At 38.2% G+C, this 20,759-nt stretch overlaps 1 protein-coding gene and 2 non-coding genes across 4 annotated transcripts in view; 2 read left to right on the forward strand and 1 right to left on the reverse strand.

Moving 5' to 3' along the window:
* Positions 1-20,759, forward strand: part of LOC135711780 (neuronal acetylcholine receptor subunit alpha-7-like) — a 321,984-nt gene that overhangs the window by 116,472 nt on the left and 184,753 nt on the right. For both annotated transcript variants that reach the window (XM_065234748.1, XM_065234749.1), the window contains exon 2: positions 1,430-1,569. In XM_065234748.1, the coding sequence (XP_065090820.1) occupies positions 1,430-1,569 (140 nt within the window). The remainder of the gene's footprint in view (positions 1-1,429; positions 1,570-20,759) is intronic.
* On the forward strand, positions 12,085-12,158 carry TRNAN-GUU (transfer RNA asparagine (anticodon GUU)). The gene has a single exon. It is a non-coding gene; the product is annotated as a tRNA-Asn (tRNA).
* On the reverse strand, positions 19,911-19,984 carry TRNAN-GUU (transfer RNA asparagine (anticodon GUU)). Its single transcript has one exon. It is a non-coding gene; the product is annotated as a tRNA-Asn (tRNA).

Below are 20,759 nucleotides of genomic sequence, written 5' to 3' on the forward strand. Positions count from 1 at the left end.
AGGATTCTTGGTCACTATACAATAAATCTTAAAACTATAGTCAAAAGGTACAACACAATAAATACTCTATCTTCCGCTATCCAAAAAGCCTCCTCCATCAGAACTGGAGTCACTTCCAGTGGTTTCATTGTATGGCAGTTACGCCATCGTGGGGCAAAGCGCTTCCATTGCAGCAATGGACGCAAAACGTGGTCAACACACACTCATCACGAAACGTTTGCTTTCCAAAGTCGACGACGCATCGACCGAAAGAACTGCTGATGAAGAACAATAGGGAAGACCACACAATGGTTGCTGCCGAGAAAACAGACGATCGCGTGGCACACATCGAGAGTGGCCTGCTTTTGTCGACAGCCGAGTGAACACTTGAGGTGGGTTTGGTAGACCACAATTTCGAAAATCGTCCATTGCAATTGTATGAAACAGTTTTAAGATTAAATATGTGAGCACATATATACATCCTAGTAATTGAACCAACATACTCTTGTTTTGCAAACAAGGGCTACCCAACGGCTTTTTGTCTTGATCTTTTCATGGCCTAAAATAATCCAGTCTGTAACAGTAATATTCCAATACTTTTGATTACTCATTCCAGAAGTGAAAACTCCCCTAAATTGAAGCTGACAGCAATGACTATGATAGAAGTTCCCACGTAATTTCCTAACTCCGGTCAGCATCAGCAACCAGATACCAATGAAAGGCCTATCGATTACACATCACTGTCAGTTAATTAACATTATTTCGCACGTAGCCAACGCCCCTCTGGCCTATGGCCACCGGAAGACTTGACCCGTTCAATGGCTCTGGTTTTACGGCTGACCGTCGAGGCTTATTAAATTTTGCGTTACATACTCCAATTCCCAGGCTCACCTAGCTGCAAACATATACACACACACACACACCTCCCCATAGCCACTCATCCTTGAGACGTGCCAGAAATACTGGTATCAATTTCCAATTGCCCTCCCAATGGGTAATTCTTGCATCTTCCAACGTACACACCTACCTCCAATTTGACCTTCCACAATATCAACCAGCAACTGCTCTACAAGGACCGGGTAGAACCAGCCCGAGTTGTCACCGGTGTCGGGGTTCGTCCATTATGTGCACAATAATGGTAATAACCATCGTTTTGAAGGGCCTGCTGCGGAAACGGCAATGGCGTGTGGACATTTCCGCCCGAGTGACTCTTTCACACTTTCCGCTCTCCTTCCAAGAAGGTGGATGGGGGCGGGGGGAGTAAAGTATCACTACGAAGGGGCTGGGATGATTTCGATTAAAGATAAGAAAGCGTCACCACACGAGGGTCCGTTTGTTCTGCGGATCACAAAGTTCTTTGCATTTGTCACTTTTGTTGTGTGTCCAATTTTTGGCGATCATCATCACCAGATAACATGTGTCGTATTCTTGTTTCCTTTTACTCTGACAGTGTGTCTGGCCGGATACAACGAGAAGAAATTGCTGCATGACCTGCTGGATCCCTACAACACCCTGGAGCGGCCGGTGGTCAACGAATCCGATCCGCTGCAGCTCAGTTTCGGACTGACGTTGATGCAAATTATTGACGTGGTAAGTGGAGAGTTTTTGTTTTTTTTTCTGTTTCGATGATGATCAATAATAGGCACGAGAAAAGCGCTACGATTATTTAAGACTTCAACGTGAACAAATCAATAATACGTCAATTTTTTTAAATAATTTTACAGTTTGTTTATTCTCTATCAAATCAATTGTTACACATGGAAAGTCGAGTGAATAAGAAGTCTTTAGTAGAAGCATTGCCTTTTTTGTTAAAATCTGTTCAAAGAAAGTATTGTACTGGTTGTGCCTAGTATAGGACGACAATTAGATTTAAATCCTGTTAACTTTACTTTTGCTTTCCTTTTGATAAATATTATTGAACATTAAATATATACACGGTTCCTTCCACTGACTGCCTGGAAAACTTTCATTGTTTGCACTATGCCACACAAGAAAAAAAAATCATTTATCTAGAAATTGCTTTTGGGCTGAGTTGAGTAATTTCCTCTCAACTTCACTTCTCCAGCGAAAATGCACTTCTTTACGAATACATTTAAAATATGCTTTGAATGAAATTTATTGAAATGTAAAATCACAACGCGAGAAATCAAAAATCCATAAACCGTAGGATAGAATAAATTCCAGGAATAGCGTAAAAAATCCACCATCCATGTTTTTCACATATGCACCAGATAGCAGCAGCATCCATCCAAGGAACGTGCCGATTTCTGGTGTTTCCGTGATTTTTTCATACACGATGGTAATCTTAAGCTTAGCAAAGGAACCCAAACCAGAGCACCACCTTCAGGTTGAAACGATGGAACATGTGGGAGTATACATTTTAATCAAACTTTATCATTGGAAGACTGTGCATCGTTCCACGCCAACATCGAGGAAACGTTGGTTAACCGAAAGGAATCTGAGATGGTGTTTATTTGCCTCCGGGAATGTTTGCATCGTTTGTTTGAATTTGGAATTTCTTACGTGTGCAACCATTAGCATGTTGCTGGATTGTGTTTTTTTTTTTGCGGAGTCCAATATAAAAAGGGAAAAACGGCTCTCCAGTTCCGATTCCGAGCTTTTACCGCAGACTATATTTTCTTCCCAGGCACGAGCTCGGAAATAAAATGGAGAACCGCTCTACACGGCCAATGAGAGTAAGTCAGTAACTGAGTCGAATTCGACTCGACCTTTCAGAAAGTGTGGTTACTCAGTGAATGAGTAGAGTGTTCTTCAGTTTTTTTTATAGGAGATACTGCTTGATATTGAGGAAAATCTAAACAATTTTACTCGCTTTTTTCTTGGAAATTCGAGGAACATTTTGACTGTCCCCACTTTTTGCACCATTGAGTCGGAGTCGACTCAGTCACTGAGTTACTCTCACCGGCCGTGTTGAGAAGAATATACGGGTTGCACTTTCCCACTGCCTCCGAATGCAGTTCCAATGCAGTTTCACTGGACCCGGTGATGTAGGGCTACTGGTGAGTGCATGTAGTCCCGCAGCCGGAGCGAAGGCGAAAAAGACCAACAGCCATTTATTTATACAAGGACTATTATTTGGTCCCCGAGCGAGCGAACGATGCGGCTGCATACACGGATGATAGAAACGTGGAAAAAAGCTGACAAATAAGGCTCTCGAAAGGGATTTTGTGTACAATATTTACGACAACGTGTCCTGATGTGGGTTTTATGAAGCCAGCATCGGTAGTATACACGCTTTTCGAGAGTGACCGTTCGGTCAGTTGGCGGTCGTCTTTAGGGAAAAAGCAGCACTTGAGCTGTTTCGGTGAATGACACAAATATGTAATGGATTAAGCTGATTTACGGCAAATTCCCAGCGACAATGGAATTAATTTTCTGGGCAAATTTCTGAAATGTGGTTAAAGATTGGCTGGAGAAGGGATGATTGAGCTACCTTTTGCCGGTTCCTTTGACTAGAAGTTTAAAAATTGAAGGGGAAGTTGTCAACTTTCCAAAATAATAGTAGTAGGTTTCAGTTTGGCAATTTTTTTTTTCTTCATGGTTGGATAATTTTAAAATAAATCAACGAAATGAAAATTTATGTGCCACCGATTAATTGTGGTGAAGAGATTATCAAAAGCTACATTGGATTATTTGACAATTGGTGTCATGATTTTCAAATAAGCTATTAGGAATCATCTGGTTGATGTTAATTTAAAAAATGTCAAATTTAAATGATTCAAAGAGAAGCATACGTACCAGGGAGTGTTAAATTCTCTTTCACTTGCGTATGAAAAATAACTGAATCTATATTAAATCATAACAGGAGCAGATTTTGTATACAGTTGTGAAAATATATCTTAGAACAGTTCCAGGCCAAATAGCAAAAAATTGAATTATTTTTGGCACGACTTTCTCCTATTTGTATCAAACTTTGTTAATAGCAATAATTCACACTTTTGTAGAAATTTGGCCATTTTGGATCTAAATTTTTTTTCAAGATGGCATCTTTGACATTTTTTAATAAATTGTAGCAGGAAAACGTCACTTCTAATCGAAATGACGTCTAATACAAAGCTTTTAAATGTTCCAAAAGTTAACACTTTTTCACCATCTTTGAAAATGTACTTTTTGAGATATTTGAGTTTCCAAGATGGCCGATTTTTTGCAAAAATGTGGATTATTTCCTATTACACACAATTATGCAAAGTTTCATGCAATCCGGAGATGGTTGAGTTCTTCCAATTCGTCATTTGGCGTGGAACTCTAAATGTATGATGCATTTACATTAAACAAAAAATATGAAAGTTGCTTGTTCACTACAGTGAAGACTACTATTACCACACAAATCAAAGAAAAAAAAAGTCTGTTTAGCCTGTTTACCCCTATTTCCATATTTTTAATTCATATTTTAAATAGCTATTATTTTCAATGTCATAAAGTAAAGGATGATCACGAAATTAATGCCACACACATAATCAGCAGTAACTTTTTAACCACGATAGCAAATGACTTGAATTTTTCAGAGAAGATTCTAAACAAATTTTTTAACTTACAGAAAACATTCAACGTCAAACTTATACCTGTCTTTCAATCAGGAAAACAAAAATTTATCTCTGACATTTTGTCCAGCTGCAAAAAAGTACCTTTAGCTAATTTGGCTTATTTGACCTATTCTTTTGTCAACTTATTTACAGATCATAAAACTTTGAAATGCGATAAAAATTACTGAATTCCTGAGACAATTTTTTTTAGAGATGTCTGTTCACTCTACTGTAACATAGAGTAAAAATCTCATAGACCGCTGTAAAACTTACACGTATGCAGTATGGAGTAAAGAATCATCACTTAAAATTTCAAGTCATTCGGTAACGTGGTTTAAAAGTTGCAGCTGTTTATGCGTGTGTCATTAATTTCTTACTTTAGCATGGTCCATGGCATGATGTCCATTTACTTCTGGATGAAAAATAATAAATGTTGAGCCATCGGACGTTTCCATTACACTAGGCTTAGAAAGTGTCATTTTTGGGCCCCCTCGAAACTGGTTCCAGGTATGCAGATGTGGCCAGATCCACCTGTTGGTCCATAGCATGATGTCTATTTACTTCTCGATGAAAAATCATAAATGTTGAGCCATCGGACGGTTCCAGTACATGAGGTTTTGGAAGTAACCTTTTTGGGGCCCTACCAGAACGGCTTTCAGGTATCTAGATATGGCCTTTCGGCCATGACACGATGTAAATTTACTTGAATAAAAAATCATAAATTTTGAGCAGTCGGACGGTACCACATGAGGTTTTGGAAGTGTCCTTAAGTGCCATATCGAAACCAATGCCAGGTAACCTAAATGGCCAAATTGAATAAATCCCGGGCAAGCTGCCGTCTTAGGAATCTTCATCTTTCATTTGAGCCCAATAGATCAAGAATCGATTCCAAAATTGATTTTTGGGAGCCAGCTGCAGTCTGCGTCTGTTTTGACCCGCTAATGCACCAGTGGTCACTTTTTTGTAGTGTCACTCCTATAGGTCGCTGAAAGTTTTTTTGACAGCAAAATTTGCTTTTCTGAATGTTGGGAAAAGTCAGGAAATTTCAGGCCTATATCATATTTCGTTACAAAGTTACAGTTTTTTAAGTGACGCTGGGTCAACAAAAGACCCTTATGTACTAAGAAGGTTAAATAGGTATCATAAACACGAATTTTGCAAACAAATTGAATAAAGTTTGAAATTGTTTTAGACATTTTCGAATTGAATTAATCGAGATCCAAGACAAATTTCTAAGATTTGATGGATTGAACAATCCTTAAGACAGTGAGATTGCAAATTTCAAAATCAAAGATTCCTCAGATTCTGAAAAAAAAGAAAATTTTATAGGGATGAAGAAAATTTTCAATTCTAAGACCTAGCACAATAATCCAAGAAATTTTCAAGATTCCGGAACGAAGATTCAGATTTCAGATCTTGAAATGTTTTCCAAGATCCCAGATATAATGGATCTCAGAAAATTTTCAATGTCGATGGGCTTGAAGAAAATATTAATCGTTCTGGAATTTTGAGGCGAACTTAAAGGGAATTCTAAGGAGTATCCTAAGAGAGTTCAAAATGGAATTCCATTTTAGTTGTTAGGAGAACTTCAAGAAAAATCTGTGGAATGCTTGCAAGGTAATTTTGAGGCCTTCAATGGTAAATTCTCATGAGATTTCCAAGGGATTTTTGAGAAGAATTCAAATGAGAAGAGCTTCAATTTAATTTTTACTAGTATTCCAAGGTGAGAAGAAAACTCAAAAGATTACTTAAATATGATAACTATGCAAATGTGAGAATAATTCCAACTGAATTCTGAGAGCATTCCAATTGAATTCTGAGGAGAAATTCAACGGGATATCAAAACATGAGAATTTTAAAAGAATTAGGAAGAGAAATTTTATAATTTCAGGAGAATTATGAGGCCTGAAAAAAAAAATCCAAATTTTATTTAAGGTGTATCCAAAGTATTTCTGAAATTAATTCCATGGAGTATGAGAATTTCATCAAATCTTAAAGTGGAATTCCACGAAAATTCTGAAGCATACTTTTTGCAATTCCTGAACAGAGATCAAAAACAATTTAAGGAATAATTCCATCGATGTTTTGTGAGAATACTAAGAAAATTCTGAGAAAAATAAAACAAAATAATGCTGAGGAGAACTTTGAGCACTTATTAGAAATTCGAAGGGTTTTCTTTTGATAGTGTTTTGATGAAAATTATGTAGGTATTACCATAGAGAGTTGGAGTCCCAAGATGGATTGCTTAGATTATTTTTAAGAAATTCTTGAACAAATCTCAAAGAAATCCTGTGAAAGGTTCCAAGATAAATCTGACTTGGAAAAAGATAAGTTTTTACCATAAAAAGTTTAGATCTTATATTAAAATTCCGTAGGATGGGATAACATTGGGCCTAGGGGGTGACATTGGGCCAAAATTAACAAATGTTTATTGATGCAAATATCTTGAATGTACAGAAAATTATGTCAGGATCATGTTTCTCAAACTCCTGGAGTAAAGTTTTGATAACATTCATCAGTTGTTTTATTTAAATAGTGCTGCAAAGTTAAGTGTCAAAAATAATCGCTAAAACACGTTTTAACAAATGCCTACAAGCAAACAAAAGTTTGAACACACCTTTATGTGGATAGACGAGGGTTACATTTGCATATTTTAGAATATTTTAACCAAATTTATGGTTTGGTCCAATGTCATCCCCTGTAAGATTTTACATTGGTCTAATTTTTATTTAATTTTAGTCAAATGAGAAACCAATTTCAATCGAATATGTTGATGACAGTAGTAAATATATAATTGACAAATATATTCACATGCTTAGAATTGTTTTCCTTGCCAAAATGTGAATGTTGTCAGGAAGGGAAAGAAAAAATTTTTTTTTTTGTCCAATGGCACCCCCACTTACGGTACTGAAGATTGATGGTTAATTGAAATTTTCAAATGCTGGTATTTTTAATATTGCTAATAGATCATACATAAAATGTCAAAGACTTCTAAGTATTTTAGAGGTCATGCATTTAAAAAATTTAAATCTACTGAACTCAAACAAGTTCTGAGATTTAAAACAATTTACGAAATTAAGAAATTTGTACACATTAAAAATGTTCGACTTGAGAATTATTATTTAAGACTCAGAGACTATGCATTGATGATTCAAAGCAGATTTCTCTTCCCTCATAGAATTTTGTCCCCTCTATTTGGAAACCTAGTTACAGCCTTGCTCATAATTACTATTTTTTTAAAGTTGGTTAAAATATGCAGCTGAAATCTACATCAATTTCAAAGTGTCTTCATATGTCTTTAAAAGTCTTCACAAAACATGAAATGTCTTCAGAATGTCTGCGGAAAATAAAAGTCTTTCCGAGATTTAAAATGTCTTCAAAATCTGGCACTCCTGCAAGAAAAAAAAAATGATTTCGTTGCCCAGCTGCGCATCGGTTGAGTGAATCTTGATAACCTACCTACTTGAGCACAGGAACCTACCTAACTACTTGAACTAGGTTGCCAAATTACGAATGATCTGGTAGTTCGATCGCAGACAGGCAACTCTGAACCTTCCAGCGTGGAAGTCTTTCGCTCCTCGAGTGTTTGAAGACCGGCCAGGTGGTGAATCTCAGAATTACGAGTTCGCGGTGGATTGTTAAGGATCATTCTGAGGATCTTGTTTTGGATCCTCTGAAGCTTTAGGTGGTGGCACTTAGAAAAACTTTCCCAGATTGGCATACCATACTCAATTGCCGGCAGAATGATCTGCTTGTGGACAGCAAGCTTATTTTTGAGGGACAAGGTGGACTGTGTGTGTTTTAGCTGCATTGATACAAATCTTCCAGCTCTTGAAATAGTCGGACAGAACATCCAGGCCTGATTGTAGTTTACTCGCCAGAGCACGGATCACTCGATCCTTATAGATAATGTAGGTGTCATCTGCGAACATTGACAGGATACCCACCCGGCAGGGGAGGAACGTCTGACGTGAGGCTAGGCCCAAGCAGGCTATCCTGAGGGACCCCTGCATCAACGTTGAACGTGTCAGAGGGACATTGTTCAAGTGCCTGAAATGATCTACCCGACAAGTCGTTTTTGATGATGTTCACGAGGTAGATCGGAAAGTTGTATCGATGCAGTTTGTACACTAGGCCATCATGCCAGGCATTATCAAACGCCTTCTCAACGTCCAACAATGTAATGGCAGATGTTTTTGAAACGGCCTTGTTCCGCCTGATGATGTCAGTAACCCGTGCGAGTTGGTGGATCGTTGAATAGCCATTCCTAAACCCGAGTTGCTCCTTGAGTAAGATGTTATTTTCGTTGGAGAACTCCAGCAAGCGACTGAGTATCAACTTTTCGAATAGCTTCGAGATGGAGGACAAGTGGCTGATGGGATGATAGCTTTTGGCACTGGTAGGATCTTTGCCAGCCTTATGAATTGGAATCACTTTGGCTAACATCCAGCATGCAGGGAAGTAGCCAAGCTCCAAACATTTGTTGAAGATAACGATAAGATGGTTGAAAAAGTCAATATTCAAATTTTTCAACTCGAGGTTGACTACACCATCCATACCCGTGGCCTTCATGTTTTTAGTGCTTCTAACAGCTGCTATCACCTCATCAGCCGATATTCTACTATCATCATGCACTACTACGGGGGTGTCAGCGACCCTAGACATTGCCTCCAGTACGGCAGGCTCATGGGGGCCCACCATGGTTTGGCCAAGATTATGTGAAATCACAAAATTTTGGCCAAGTGCATTGGTCTTTTCAACTGCACAGAAAAAAAAATCTTAATTTTAACTATCGTGTAAAATCTTCCTTCGTTTAATTTTTAGCTATACTTGGCATAAACAGTGAAATCGTTTACAAGCTTGTACACAATATTGCTAATTTATGCGTTATTGCGCTTAAGTTTACACGAAATATCGCGTAAATTTATGCCAAATCTAGCGTTAATATCTATATCTCGCAGAAATTTACATGGATTTTGGTGTCGGGTTATGAGTAGGGATGGGTCAACAGAGGAAAGCGGAGGAAATGGTCTCGACTTATATTTTTCAAAATTTTGGTCATCTTCCAAAATGGCTTTGCACAATCTGGGAGAGAGCCAATCTTGTTGGCAAAATCGTTATTTCTGAGTTCCACCATCCGGGCCTGGATAATTTTGGTTAGTCTATTGACATTGGTCTTGAAGTGGGGCAGCCCAAAACGCTGGAACTGCCTACGGGAACTTCGGATCCAAAAGAGGCTCTATTTATGTTTTTGATCACTAGCGCACCTAGCGGTAGAAGGCTAGCTTTACCTGTAGTTTACATGGGCAGCACGCTTTGATGGCGTGCCCATAGACAACCCGTGTGAAGCGTATCTACAAGCATCGCTTGGTGATCAAAAATGTTGTCCCACTTATTGATACACTGATTCATATACACTTCCACTTTCACTTCACCACTATTATGTGAGCGTATGATGCTCAGGCTGGATATGTTTTCGACTCGTACTTCTCGAAGTGAAATTTTTACAGCTGACTGTTCGCAGTTCGAAAATTTAGTCAATCAGTTGTATTGTTCGGAATTCAAATCCTCGTCAGTAAATGTTCTCGGACGACAAATTTGGAAGATGTATTCAACGGATTGCTTGTTTAGATGGATCCCATAATTTCAGGGCATTGCATGGGAACAGACCGAAAGCCGAAATTAAATGCTTTATAAGATTGGAGAGGATGACAGCAATTAGATAATAAAATTAACAATCATGAATTTTATAATAACCCGAATTAAATATCACTCTGAATCGAAAAAGTCTTTTCAGTTTATCTCTTTTTTTGCTAAGATTATCTTCAAATGCTGTAAAATTCAATAAATAATTTAGAGTCCACTACTGCCTGAAGTCTAGTACATCAATTGTATTTTAACTCATTTAAATATAAAGGAATCACTCTTCGTAGAGGGAAATACAATTTATTATAATCTTAATACATTAAATATTTAATTGTTACTTACATAGGCATAGGTCCAAAATATTAATAAATTCTAATGACGCAGACTTACACTATTATACCATCAGGTATTTAAGATTTCAAAATTGGATTCAACATCCTAAAATTAGCTTTAGATGATATTTACAGTAAATTTCAAATACTTTTGCATTTTGGTCCAGCTTTTGTATTCAATGGATCCACAGTGCGCTGCCCCACCACGACCCATATAGATATACATAGGTACTAGCAAAAGTCGTTGAGCCAAGCAGTAAAACAAACGAGTGAAATATTCGAAACAATATGCCCTCCGGGAATTGGGCGGCACAAATACCATTTGGAATAGCATTCCATATTCCATTCTTTCTTTCGAGAACGTGCTCGGCGCCATGTGCGGTGCCTATCCTAAAAGTATACTCACGGCTCGCTCCTACACACGATGACGACGCAACCGCTCCATCACAGCGTGCTACAGCAAGTGGACCCCACACGCATCAATATATGGACGCGAAGGGGAATTATTGACAGTAATATTGATGGTGTAAGGTCACAGTAATGACAAAAAACAAATTGTCAATACCGATGTGATTGACGGCAGCATTGGCAATTGTCAATAATATTGATATGTGTGCAGCCCGCTTTGCCACAAACAGCAGGAGCACATGCAAGAGAATAGCTCTCAGTTGATCACCACCAGTGTAGAGCGTAGCGTAGGTAGGGTTTGGACCTAATTTACGTCCTATTAAGCACAAGTCGTGCTCTACCTCTCTGGACGGATTTGAGGAAAATGGTTTTAATTAATTAAAAATATATCACTGCTCCTTGATTCCAAATTCGGTCTAAAAGTCTAGCTAAAAGTATCAGTTTCATACAAACGCATTTATTTTTTAAAAAATATGGACTAAGCCGGAAATTTTCCGAACCGAAAAGTTAAGATTTGTTTTTTCTAAAATGATTCGAAAATGGTCGTTCGGTTTTTCTTCTTCTTATGAATCTTTAAGTGTAAAATCATATTTTTCTCAGTCGTTATGGCAAAAAGTTGGGCTCAAAAAATTGCAAAAATCGACCTTTCGTGGTAAATGGTGAAATAACAAATACATTTGATGCCTTCTATTCGATAGGACGAAAATAGTCGCTTAGGCCGAAGTAGCGCTCTATGCCTATCTGAAAGCATACTTTTTCATTATTATTTTTTTGCTTCGTACGGAACAGCTCTTTTGAGAACGGAGCGCGTAAATCTGTAGCAGTAAAATGAGCAAAACAGAACGAGCTTGTTGGGTGGCTATCACCACAAAAAGGGGGGGGGGAGAGGGGAACGCTACCGTATGATGGAAAGAGCAGAAAAGGCCATGTGGTTCGTTTGGTGTGTTCGTTTGATCGTACACAGAATAGCGTTGGTGATGATGTTTTCTAGCATTTGCTTGTGTTTGCTAAGCGATCGATGGTATGGCGATCTAAAGAACGTTCTACATTTTAGCATATTGGTTTTAAATTTATTGCTTGTATAGGTGGTATTCAATCGAGTTTGGCTGTGGTTACTGCAATAATATACTTGCGTATGGCTCAGTCCTTGCTCAGAAAATTTTCCGTTTACATCTGCCTTCGTGGCGCAACTGGTTAGCGCGTTCGGCTGTTAACCGAAAGGTTGGTGGTTCGAGTCCACCCGGGGGCGGTATATTTTTTTTTGTTATTCTGGCCAATATTTTAAAATCCACTTACCAACGTCACGCAAAATTTAGGGAAAACTAGCACCTCTTTCGTCACGTTTTTCCTATATTTACCTATTTAGACCAAGCCTACCGATGTGTTGCTAATTCGGTGTCTCTTATAATTACACAAGGCGTTGCTTTTATATTTAGCCACTCACTTTAGCACTGACCAGTGATGTTCAGTTAATCCATCGAAAAAAAGATAGTTCAATGCTATTAATCTCCCTATTAAAATGCAAAATTTCCTCACCTTAGAACCTCACTCTGCGTTTTCACTGAAGGTGCACTCGAGAGCGCCCTCAAGTGCACCATTAGTGAAAACGCAGAGTGAGGTTCTAAGGTGAGGAAATTTTGTATTTTGATAGGAGCAATAATTAAACCGTATATTTTAAGATTAGTTAACTGAAAATTCAAGTGGATTTTCGTTAGCATTCTTTAATAACAAGTAATGATAATAGCGATCCATTCCAGACACTGGCTGTTGATATCAAGAACGTTGCCAAAGTACGTCTCTGTTTCCATACTGGTGGTTGTCATTCAAGCTTCTTCATATCGTAGTAAAAATAAATAAATGTCAATTGTTTGTTTCCGACACAGTGTAAAAACAAGAGCCGTAAATTTGATTGAAATGAATAACACTTAGATGTTTGCAAAGTATCTGGACTCGAAATACGACAAATTCTACGAACTGGCTTTCGCTCAGCAGGTAATGTTTCATGAACATTGGATATAGGGGAAATGACGGCTTCGGCATGACAGACTATTTTCGGCAACCCAAATTGAAACACTATTTTCACTGGATTTTCTTACGAAAACACTTCGCTGAATGCATGCAAACGATTATTTATGCTTTCAGCTTCAATTTGACTATATTCTTACCACTGAGAAAAAGCAATCTAGCATGGTTTTCTTGGAATGAAACACACGCACTACAAATTGTAGCTGATTTCGAGTTGCCGATAATAGAACAGCAGATTTACATGCAGTTCAAATGGAACGGTTGCCGAAGAAAAACTGGTTGCCGACAATACTCGCTCTTACTAGAGAAGATTGGAGCTTTGTAAAAGCGTTTCAAAACAGTTTTTAACAATTCTTTCGACTGAAATTGTTAGAGCAGCTGGCAGCAAAAGATTGTAAACAAACCAATACTGCATATGTGTGCGTTCCATAGAGAAAAAGGCTATAGAATGAAGGTCGCTGCTTAGGTTGCCGAGAATACGTAAATTCCCCTATGTGAAAAACGATCAAATTTAAGGTGCATCGCTATTGAATCCTTCCTTCTGATTAATCTCATTACCACCTCGAAATTTCAAGAGCTCAAATATCAGTTCTCACAAAATACAGCAAACATGCAGTTCCAGTTTCATAAGCGATGTATCCGAGATTTGTGCTCTTGAAGGCTTGAAGTGATAGGGTATATCAGCCATCATAACGGCCATTTTGGGACTTTTCAAGGAATCACCCTGAACAGGATGGAGCTCTACGGTTATTCAACGATTACTTTGCCGATGTACTTGTTTATACCTGTTTATACTAGGTTTTCCATTAAGCGTCTCCTATCTTTAAAGTTGAATAAAACAAGCTGTGTGATATTGACGAGATTTTTATTTCGATTGAAAGGCCTATCAATGCCATTATGTATGAAATATTACATCGTTCAAATGGCCGCCTCGGCCTCGCTTGGTGGCGTGCATCCGAGAGGTCAAATTTTCCATCACTCTGGCGCACAAATCAGGCTGAATCTCGCTGATGGCCTGAGTAATGTTGGCTTTGAGGCCATCGGTGGTTTGTGGCTTTTTTACTTAGACCTGTGACTTAACATAACTCCTCAAGAAAAAAGTCTAGCGGGGTTAAATCACACGATCTTGGTGGCCTCCGCGCGAACTATCCATGCCCGGGAATCGCTCATGCAGAATATCAATTGTTTCGTTCGCTGTGTGCACTGTCCTGTTGGAACCACATATCGTTCACATCCGGCCCAAAATACACACCAAACAGTGACTTTTTGGGGATGCATTGCCTTTTGGTGGACCTCGTGTGGATTGGCCTTGTCCCAAATTCGACAATTCTACTTGTTCACATACCTGTTCATCCAGAAAATCGGGGTCTGTTTCTGCTCCAAAAACCAATCCGCGATCACATGGTGCTGTCTACGATCGTTGAGCTTGAACTCCTGGGTCAATTGGATTTTGTATGGGTGCAGACCCAAGTCTCGCCAAGTTGAAGCCTGCGAGAGGCCCAGTTCTTGTGCGCGGCGCGGAATCGACTGCCGCGGGTTCTCCTGCACACTATAGCGTACAGCGGTGATATTCTCGGCAGACCTTGCGTTCTGTTCACGTACGGCTGGTCGTTGAGCGTTCATCGAACCAGTTTCCTCGAATTTGTTCAATACATAGCGAATAGTCCTCTCGGTAGGATGATTATTGCGACCGTAAAATGGGCAATGAACACTTACTTTGATAAAACAAATTTTTCATTTGCACGTGATGTTGGACGTTATAACTTTTCATGGTAATTTGGTAAGACACACTGAATAAATGACAGCTAATTTGACACTTGTAGCTTCAAAAGTTAAGTCAAAGTTAAGAAATCCCTTTTGGAAAACCCTTTACAAGCGAATAGTTTCGAAATGTATTTCAAAAGCATTGGAGTGGAACGAATATTTTATCCAGAAGCCGGGTGCAACTGGAAACTGGGGATTGATAAACCTACAAATATGCCCGGCAGCAATTCGACAATTGGAGTACTGATCCCTTTTAGATGCTACTGGCGAGTATGTTCGGATGGGAGACTTGACTCATCGGGAATACTTTTAGACAGTTGATAGTTTCTTTAGTGATAACAAATCTGAAAGTCTCCTTAATAAAGAAATTAAAAAAAAAAAGTCTGCAGTCTCAAGCCCGCGAGGATCTTCAGAGGCTGGTGCGAATGAGAGAAGACCGGGGGGTTTTTGCTACAGATATACAAATTTTTCTAAAGTTTTCAAAACATCGCTGGAACTTGGTTTTAATTTTTGGGACTTGGAATTTAGCTGAACTCCATGAACCTTTGCTGAAGTTCTCGGAGATTCGCGGAAGTTCGCGGAATGTATCAGCTGATGTTGAAATATCGGAGTTTATCTCAAGTTCTTGTATCTTCGCTTACGTGTGTTGAACTTTGCGGAAGACTTAGGAAGCTTGCTGACGCTCTTGAAGCTTAGCTGCATTTCACAAATTCTTGAGCTTTTTCAAAGTTTAAAGTTGATATTCTCTTAACAACATCATCAAAGTTCATTTATTTTCAGCAAAGCTGAAATATCTTTAATGAAGTTTCAGTGCCCAACAAACATTGCATGTTCAATAAGAGCTTATTCAGGCAAAAATAAGCTTATTCAGCGAAAAAATGGCTTATTCAGTTGTTAATCAACTCAAATTGTTTGTTGGGTGATGTTTGAATAACTGGAGAAAAGTTTCGAGAACTTCAGCAAATTTCTAAAAACTTCTGGGAAGTTTAAAAAAATTCTGAAAATATTAAAACAGTTTAGTGAAGCTCCAAGAAATTCAACAAAGTTCCAAGTGAAATCCCGAGAACTTTGGAAACCATTTGAAAACATCAGGGATTTCTAAGAATTTCGGGGAAGTACCAAGAATTTCAGGGAAATTCCGAGAATTTTAGGGAAATTCCAAGAATTTCAGGTAATTTACGAGAATTTCGGAGAAATTCCAAGAATTTCACGAAAACGCTGAACATTTCGGGGAAATTTTGAAACGTTCGGAAAAATTCCAAGAATTTCAGGTATATTTCAAGAATTTTAAGGAAATTTCGAGAAAATTCCAGGAGTTTCGGGGAAATTCCAAGAATTTCGGGGAATTGCAAGAATTTCGGGGAGTTGCAAGAATTTTGGGGAAATTGCAAGAATTTCAAAGAAATTTCAAGAATTTCAGGGAAATTCCGAGAATTTCAGGGAAATTCCAAGAATTTCGGAGAAATTCCAAGAATTTCGGGGAAATTCTAAGCATTTAGGGGAAATTCTAAGCATTTTGTATTTTAGGAAAATTACAAGAATTTCAGGGAAATTCCTAGAATTTCGGGGAAGTTCCTAGAATTTCGGGGAGATTCCTAGAATTTCGGGGAAATTCCTAGAGTTTCGGGGAAATTCCTAGAATCGCGGGGAAATTCCTAGAATTTCGGGGAAATTCTTAGAATTTCGGGGAATTCTTAGAATTTCGGGGAAATTCTTAGAATTTCGGGGAAATTCTTAGAATTTCGGGGAAATTCTAAAAATTTCCTGGATGTTTCAAGAATGTCGAGCAATTTTCAAGAATTTCGAGCAAGTTTCAAGAATTTCGAGAAAATTCCAAGAATTTCGAGGAAGTTCCAAGAATTTCGGAGTAATTCCAAGAATCTCGGGGAAATTCCTAGAATTTCGGGGAATTTTTAAGCATTTTTGGTAAATGTCAAGAATTTTGGGGAAAATCCCAGAACTACAGGGAAATTCCAAGAATCTCGGGGAAATTCCAAGAATTTCTGAAAAATTCCGAGAATTCCGGGGAAATTCCAAAAAATTCAGGGAAATTCCAAGTTTTTTTCGAGGAAATTTCTAGAATTTCGAGGAAATTAAAAAAATTCAGAATTTCAGTGAAATTCCTAGAGCTTCTGGTAAATTCCAAGAATTTCGAGGAAAATTCAAAAATTTCCGGGATCCAGGATTTTCCTGAGAAATTCCCAGAATTTCTGGTAAATTCCAAGAATTCGGAGGGTTTCCGAAATTTCACGGAAATTCATAGAATTTCGGGGAAACTCCAAGAAGCTCGGGGATGAGGAGATGAGGAGAACTTCAGGGCAATTCCGAGAATTTAGAGGTAAATTCCGTGAATTTCAGGGATATTCCGAGAATTTCGTAGAAATTGCGGAGAAGTCCGGATAAACTGATAGTAAAAAATACTATGGATAAACTGATGATAAAATATGTTAATCGTTTTGTGTGGTGGTTATTTACAATTTATTGACGTTTTCAGCAGTTCGAAAACCCAGTAAAAATAGTGACCCCAGTAAAACAATCTTTTTATGTGGGACGCTGAGTTGAGAGCAATTTTTTATGAATTTCTTATGAACAAAGTTGACCTCAACATATCCGTTGTCCGGCTGCCATTTCCGATTTAGGATATATTATACAAAAGAGACAATGTTATTGAATAAAATAAAAATAGTGGAACGACTTTAATTTTTTTGTTGATTAATTTATTTGAAAAGGCTCAGAATTAACTTTACAGAGCCGAGAATTCTTGTTCATTATGCAAAACATCGTAATATTGTAGACAAAAGATACAACACAATAAGCACCCTCCATCCGAATGGGATCCACTTCCAGTGGTTTCATTGTATGGCAGTATCGCCAACGAGGGGCAGAGCGCTTCCATTGCAACAATGGACGCAAAATGTGGTCATCACTCACACACTCATCACGAAACGGTTGCTTACAAAAGTCGACGACGCATCGACCGAAAGAACTACGGATGGAGAACAATGAAGAGGACCACACAATGGTTGCTGCCGAGTAAACAGACGATCGGGTTACACACACCGAGAGTAGCCTGCTTCTGTCGCCAGCCGAGTGAACACTGAAACGGCTTTTTACGAAGATGAAGTAGCCAAAGGCTAAAAATCCCCCTAATAAAGATTTAAAAAAAAATTGAACGGCTCTAATGTTGGCCTATGGATCGAAATATTGGGCCCACTGATAAATATATGCTGTTCTTAAATTTTTCTTTGGTTTTTTTGGTTGCTAGAATTTGTCAGCTGTTAACGATGATAGGGTTGCAAACCGGGAATCTCGCTTCCAAACAAGCGTACTAACTAAAAGTTCATAAATTTTACTAAAAGCTGATGTTCCACCATTTTTGTCACTTTTCAAGAGTTCAAAGTTTTAATATTTGAAATATATCAAAAGCTTTCATTTTTATTAGTTTAACTAAAAAATCATAAAATTTGATAAATGATATTTTTAAATTTCTAAGTTTGAACCATTTTTTTGAATTTTTACTAAAAATACTATAAAAAAGTTATGTTGCGTTTATTTTTCCTGTAAGTTTTTTTTTATTTTTTCCTACATTTTTGTCTGAATCATCATTTCGATCAGACGTGACGTATTCATGCTACAGTTTAATGAAAATTTTAGCACAAATGTGAAAATTTTCCCCATAACAAACAATTATGCAAAGTTTCATGGAAATCGGAGAGGGTAAAGTCTGAAAGTAAATTTTCTCCATTTGGTCTTCATTTGATCTATTGAATTACTTGGGATTTCATTAACATTCACTAACAACTATATAAGTTTTTAAATTCAATTTAGTATTTCTTGCGCAAGACGAGGAAAGGGCCTATCATTGTTGATCGATTCTCTTCATCGATATTCTCTTTGCATTGCTAAGCGAAACAATTTTCTAGAATTTGTTCAATGCAGAGTTGTAGCAGGTTGTATTGGTTATCAAAAGCAATAGCAAACGCACCGAGAAACGTTAATTCTAGCGAGTTATTAACAAAAGATAAAATCGACAAACAGAATCGATTTTCGCCTTTACGCCCTTATGCATGCTCACTGTCGAAATGAGTTTCCCATTCAGTGTGTTGATTCAGGCGCAAGTTAACATCATCTTCTGTCGAAGTGTGCTGCGAGCTTAGCGAGAAATTCGTTTATGTTGCCGTGGTAAACCAAAGAGAAAGTCGATGAAGAGAATCGATTATTGAGGAAAGGCCCTTTTCAAATGTTACGTGAGATTTAGGCTTTTAGCTTGCTTCAAATTAAATAATCAACCTTCACGAAAAATCTTGCATCCATTGAATAGCTCGAGTTTTCCATTTTTTTTCTCCAGCTGATTTATTGATTTGAATTCGATTTGGATTACTGTGGGATTAATTTTCAGGGTGTAATTTTGAGTGGAAGTGCCAATACCTTGGCCCTTCTATTATGGTGCTTCTGAAACCAATGACAATCAATAACCTACCACTTTTTGAATGCTTGAGCTTTGAGGAGAAAAGTTCAGGGTTACAAGTTCTAGCATCTAGCAAACGACTTTTTGTCCCTGAAAGTATGCGTCGTCAATTAAAGAGGCCATCTTCACACCACCTGCCATGGCATTCCTTTACTCCAGGCGCCAGCATCATCACGACCATCCTCAAACCGAAATGCGTGCACGAGACGGAAAACTGCTAAATCAGTGCCAGATATCGTTCCGGCATGATTTAGCGTTATTAGTTTGCTCATAAATTCCGGGATCAGATTTTCCGGGCTGTTGCCATTCGCTTCCGTAGTAGTAGTGTAAACGTGCTTTCACGCTGGCCATGGCTCTGGACAAAAGATGTTCCCGCTGAGTCACATCTACCTAGTTTTGTTGCTAAACCATCATCGAGGGCTGTCGATAACAAGTGCTGATTAGGAATGATATTTCTCTGTCTGCCATCGTCTGCTGATACGATGCGATGCCATGGATGAGGGGCGGGGCATGTTGGAACAGGAAGGAAGCTTATCGCACAGCTGACAGCGGGGAGAATCAAAATTGGCACACACAAATGTCGGTAGGTAGGTGGTACGTGCTGATTCGAACTTTAGCTGACTCTAATCTGTCGTTGTCGGGGAGTGAAGTGATTGGTGGGTGGGGTAATGATAAATGTTTAGCTGGAAATATTGAGCTGTGGTTTGTAAATTAATCAAATGCGAGATATCACAAAAAACATACCGCCCCCGGGTGGACTCGAACCACCAACCTTTCGGTTAACAGCCGAACGCGCTAACCAGTTGCGCCACGAAGGCAGATGGCAACACTTCCATCTGAAGGCCAACCAGTGCCATAAGCAAACTTTGGTTTTGGTTGAAAATCGGACTCTATTTATTAAAATCTCTCGTCCCGATAATCGAGTTAATTGGGTTGGTGAGCCAGTAGTGGAGGAGCTTAGACAATTTATTTATGAAAAATAAATAAACGATGTACATACAATTTTCATACCTCAAACTGTAGCCTTCAATCTATATTTTGATAGAAAAATATTACATCGTAATTAAATTGTTCAAATTTTTCGAAAACTTGTCCTTCATTAATAGGAACATTATTCCAGTAGTAGTGGTAGTTGCTAACATTGATTCCTACAATAGTAGAACGCACTGTGTTCTTATTGCTTCCACTATTATAGGAACTCTACCGCAACTATAGGTGCAAAGGAGTTAAAATCTTAAGGAAAGTCAATTGTTTTCCGTCATTTTTGGTTTAATGTCAAGTTTGAAAAATGCAAATCTGCTGTATTTTCCCTCATTATTCCGGCACAATCCCCATACCGCAACTATAGGTACACCACTATTACTGGAACACCTACCCTATGCAAATACTGCTTGAACTTATTTCACAGCAAGTTTTGGTTTATTCATATTGAATTTAGTATTTCGAATATAAATCTTAACTTTGCAAGGTAAAATGATCATTACTTGTAGTGCACCCCACATTTTATAAAATTTCTAAACTTACCTTCATAATGGAACAAAATAGGTTCTCAAATTGGACATATTCTCATCCGAGAGCATGTCCTCTCGTAAA

This window comes from Ochlerotatus camptorhynchus, unplaced genomic scaffold, assembly GCF_037179485.1.
Source record: "Ochlerotatus camptorhynchus isolate MF236.1 unplaced genomic scaffold, CSIRO-AGI_Acam_v1.1 ptg000442l, whole genome shotgun sequence".
NCBI lineage: Eukaryota > Metazoa > Arthropoda > Insecta > Diptera > Culicidae > Ochlerotatus > Ochlerotatus camptorhynchus.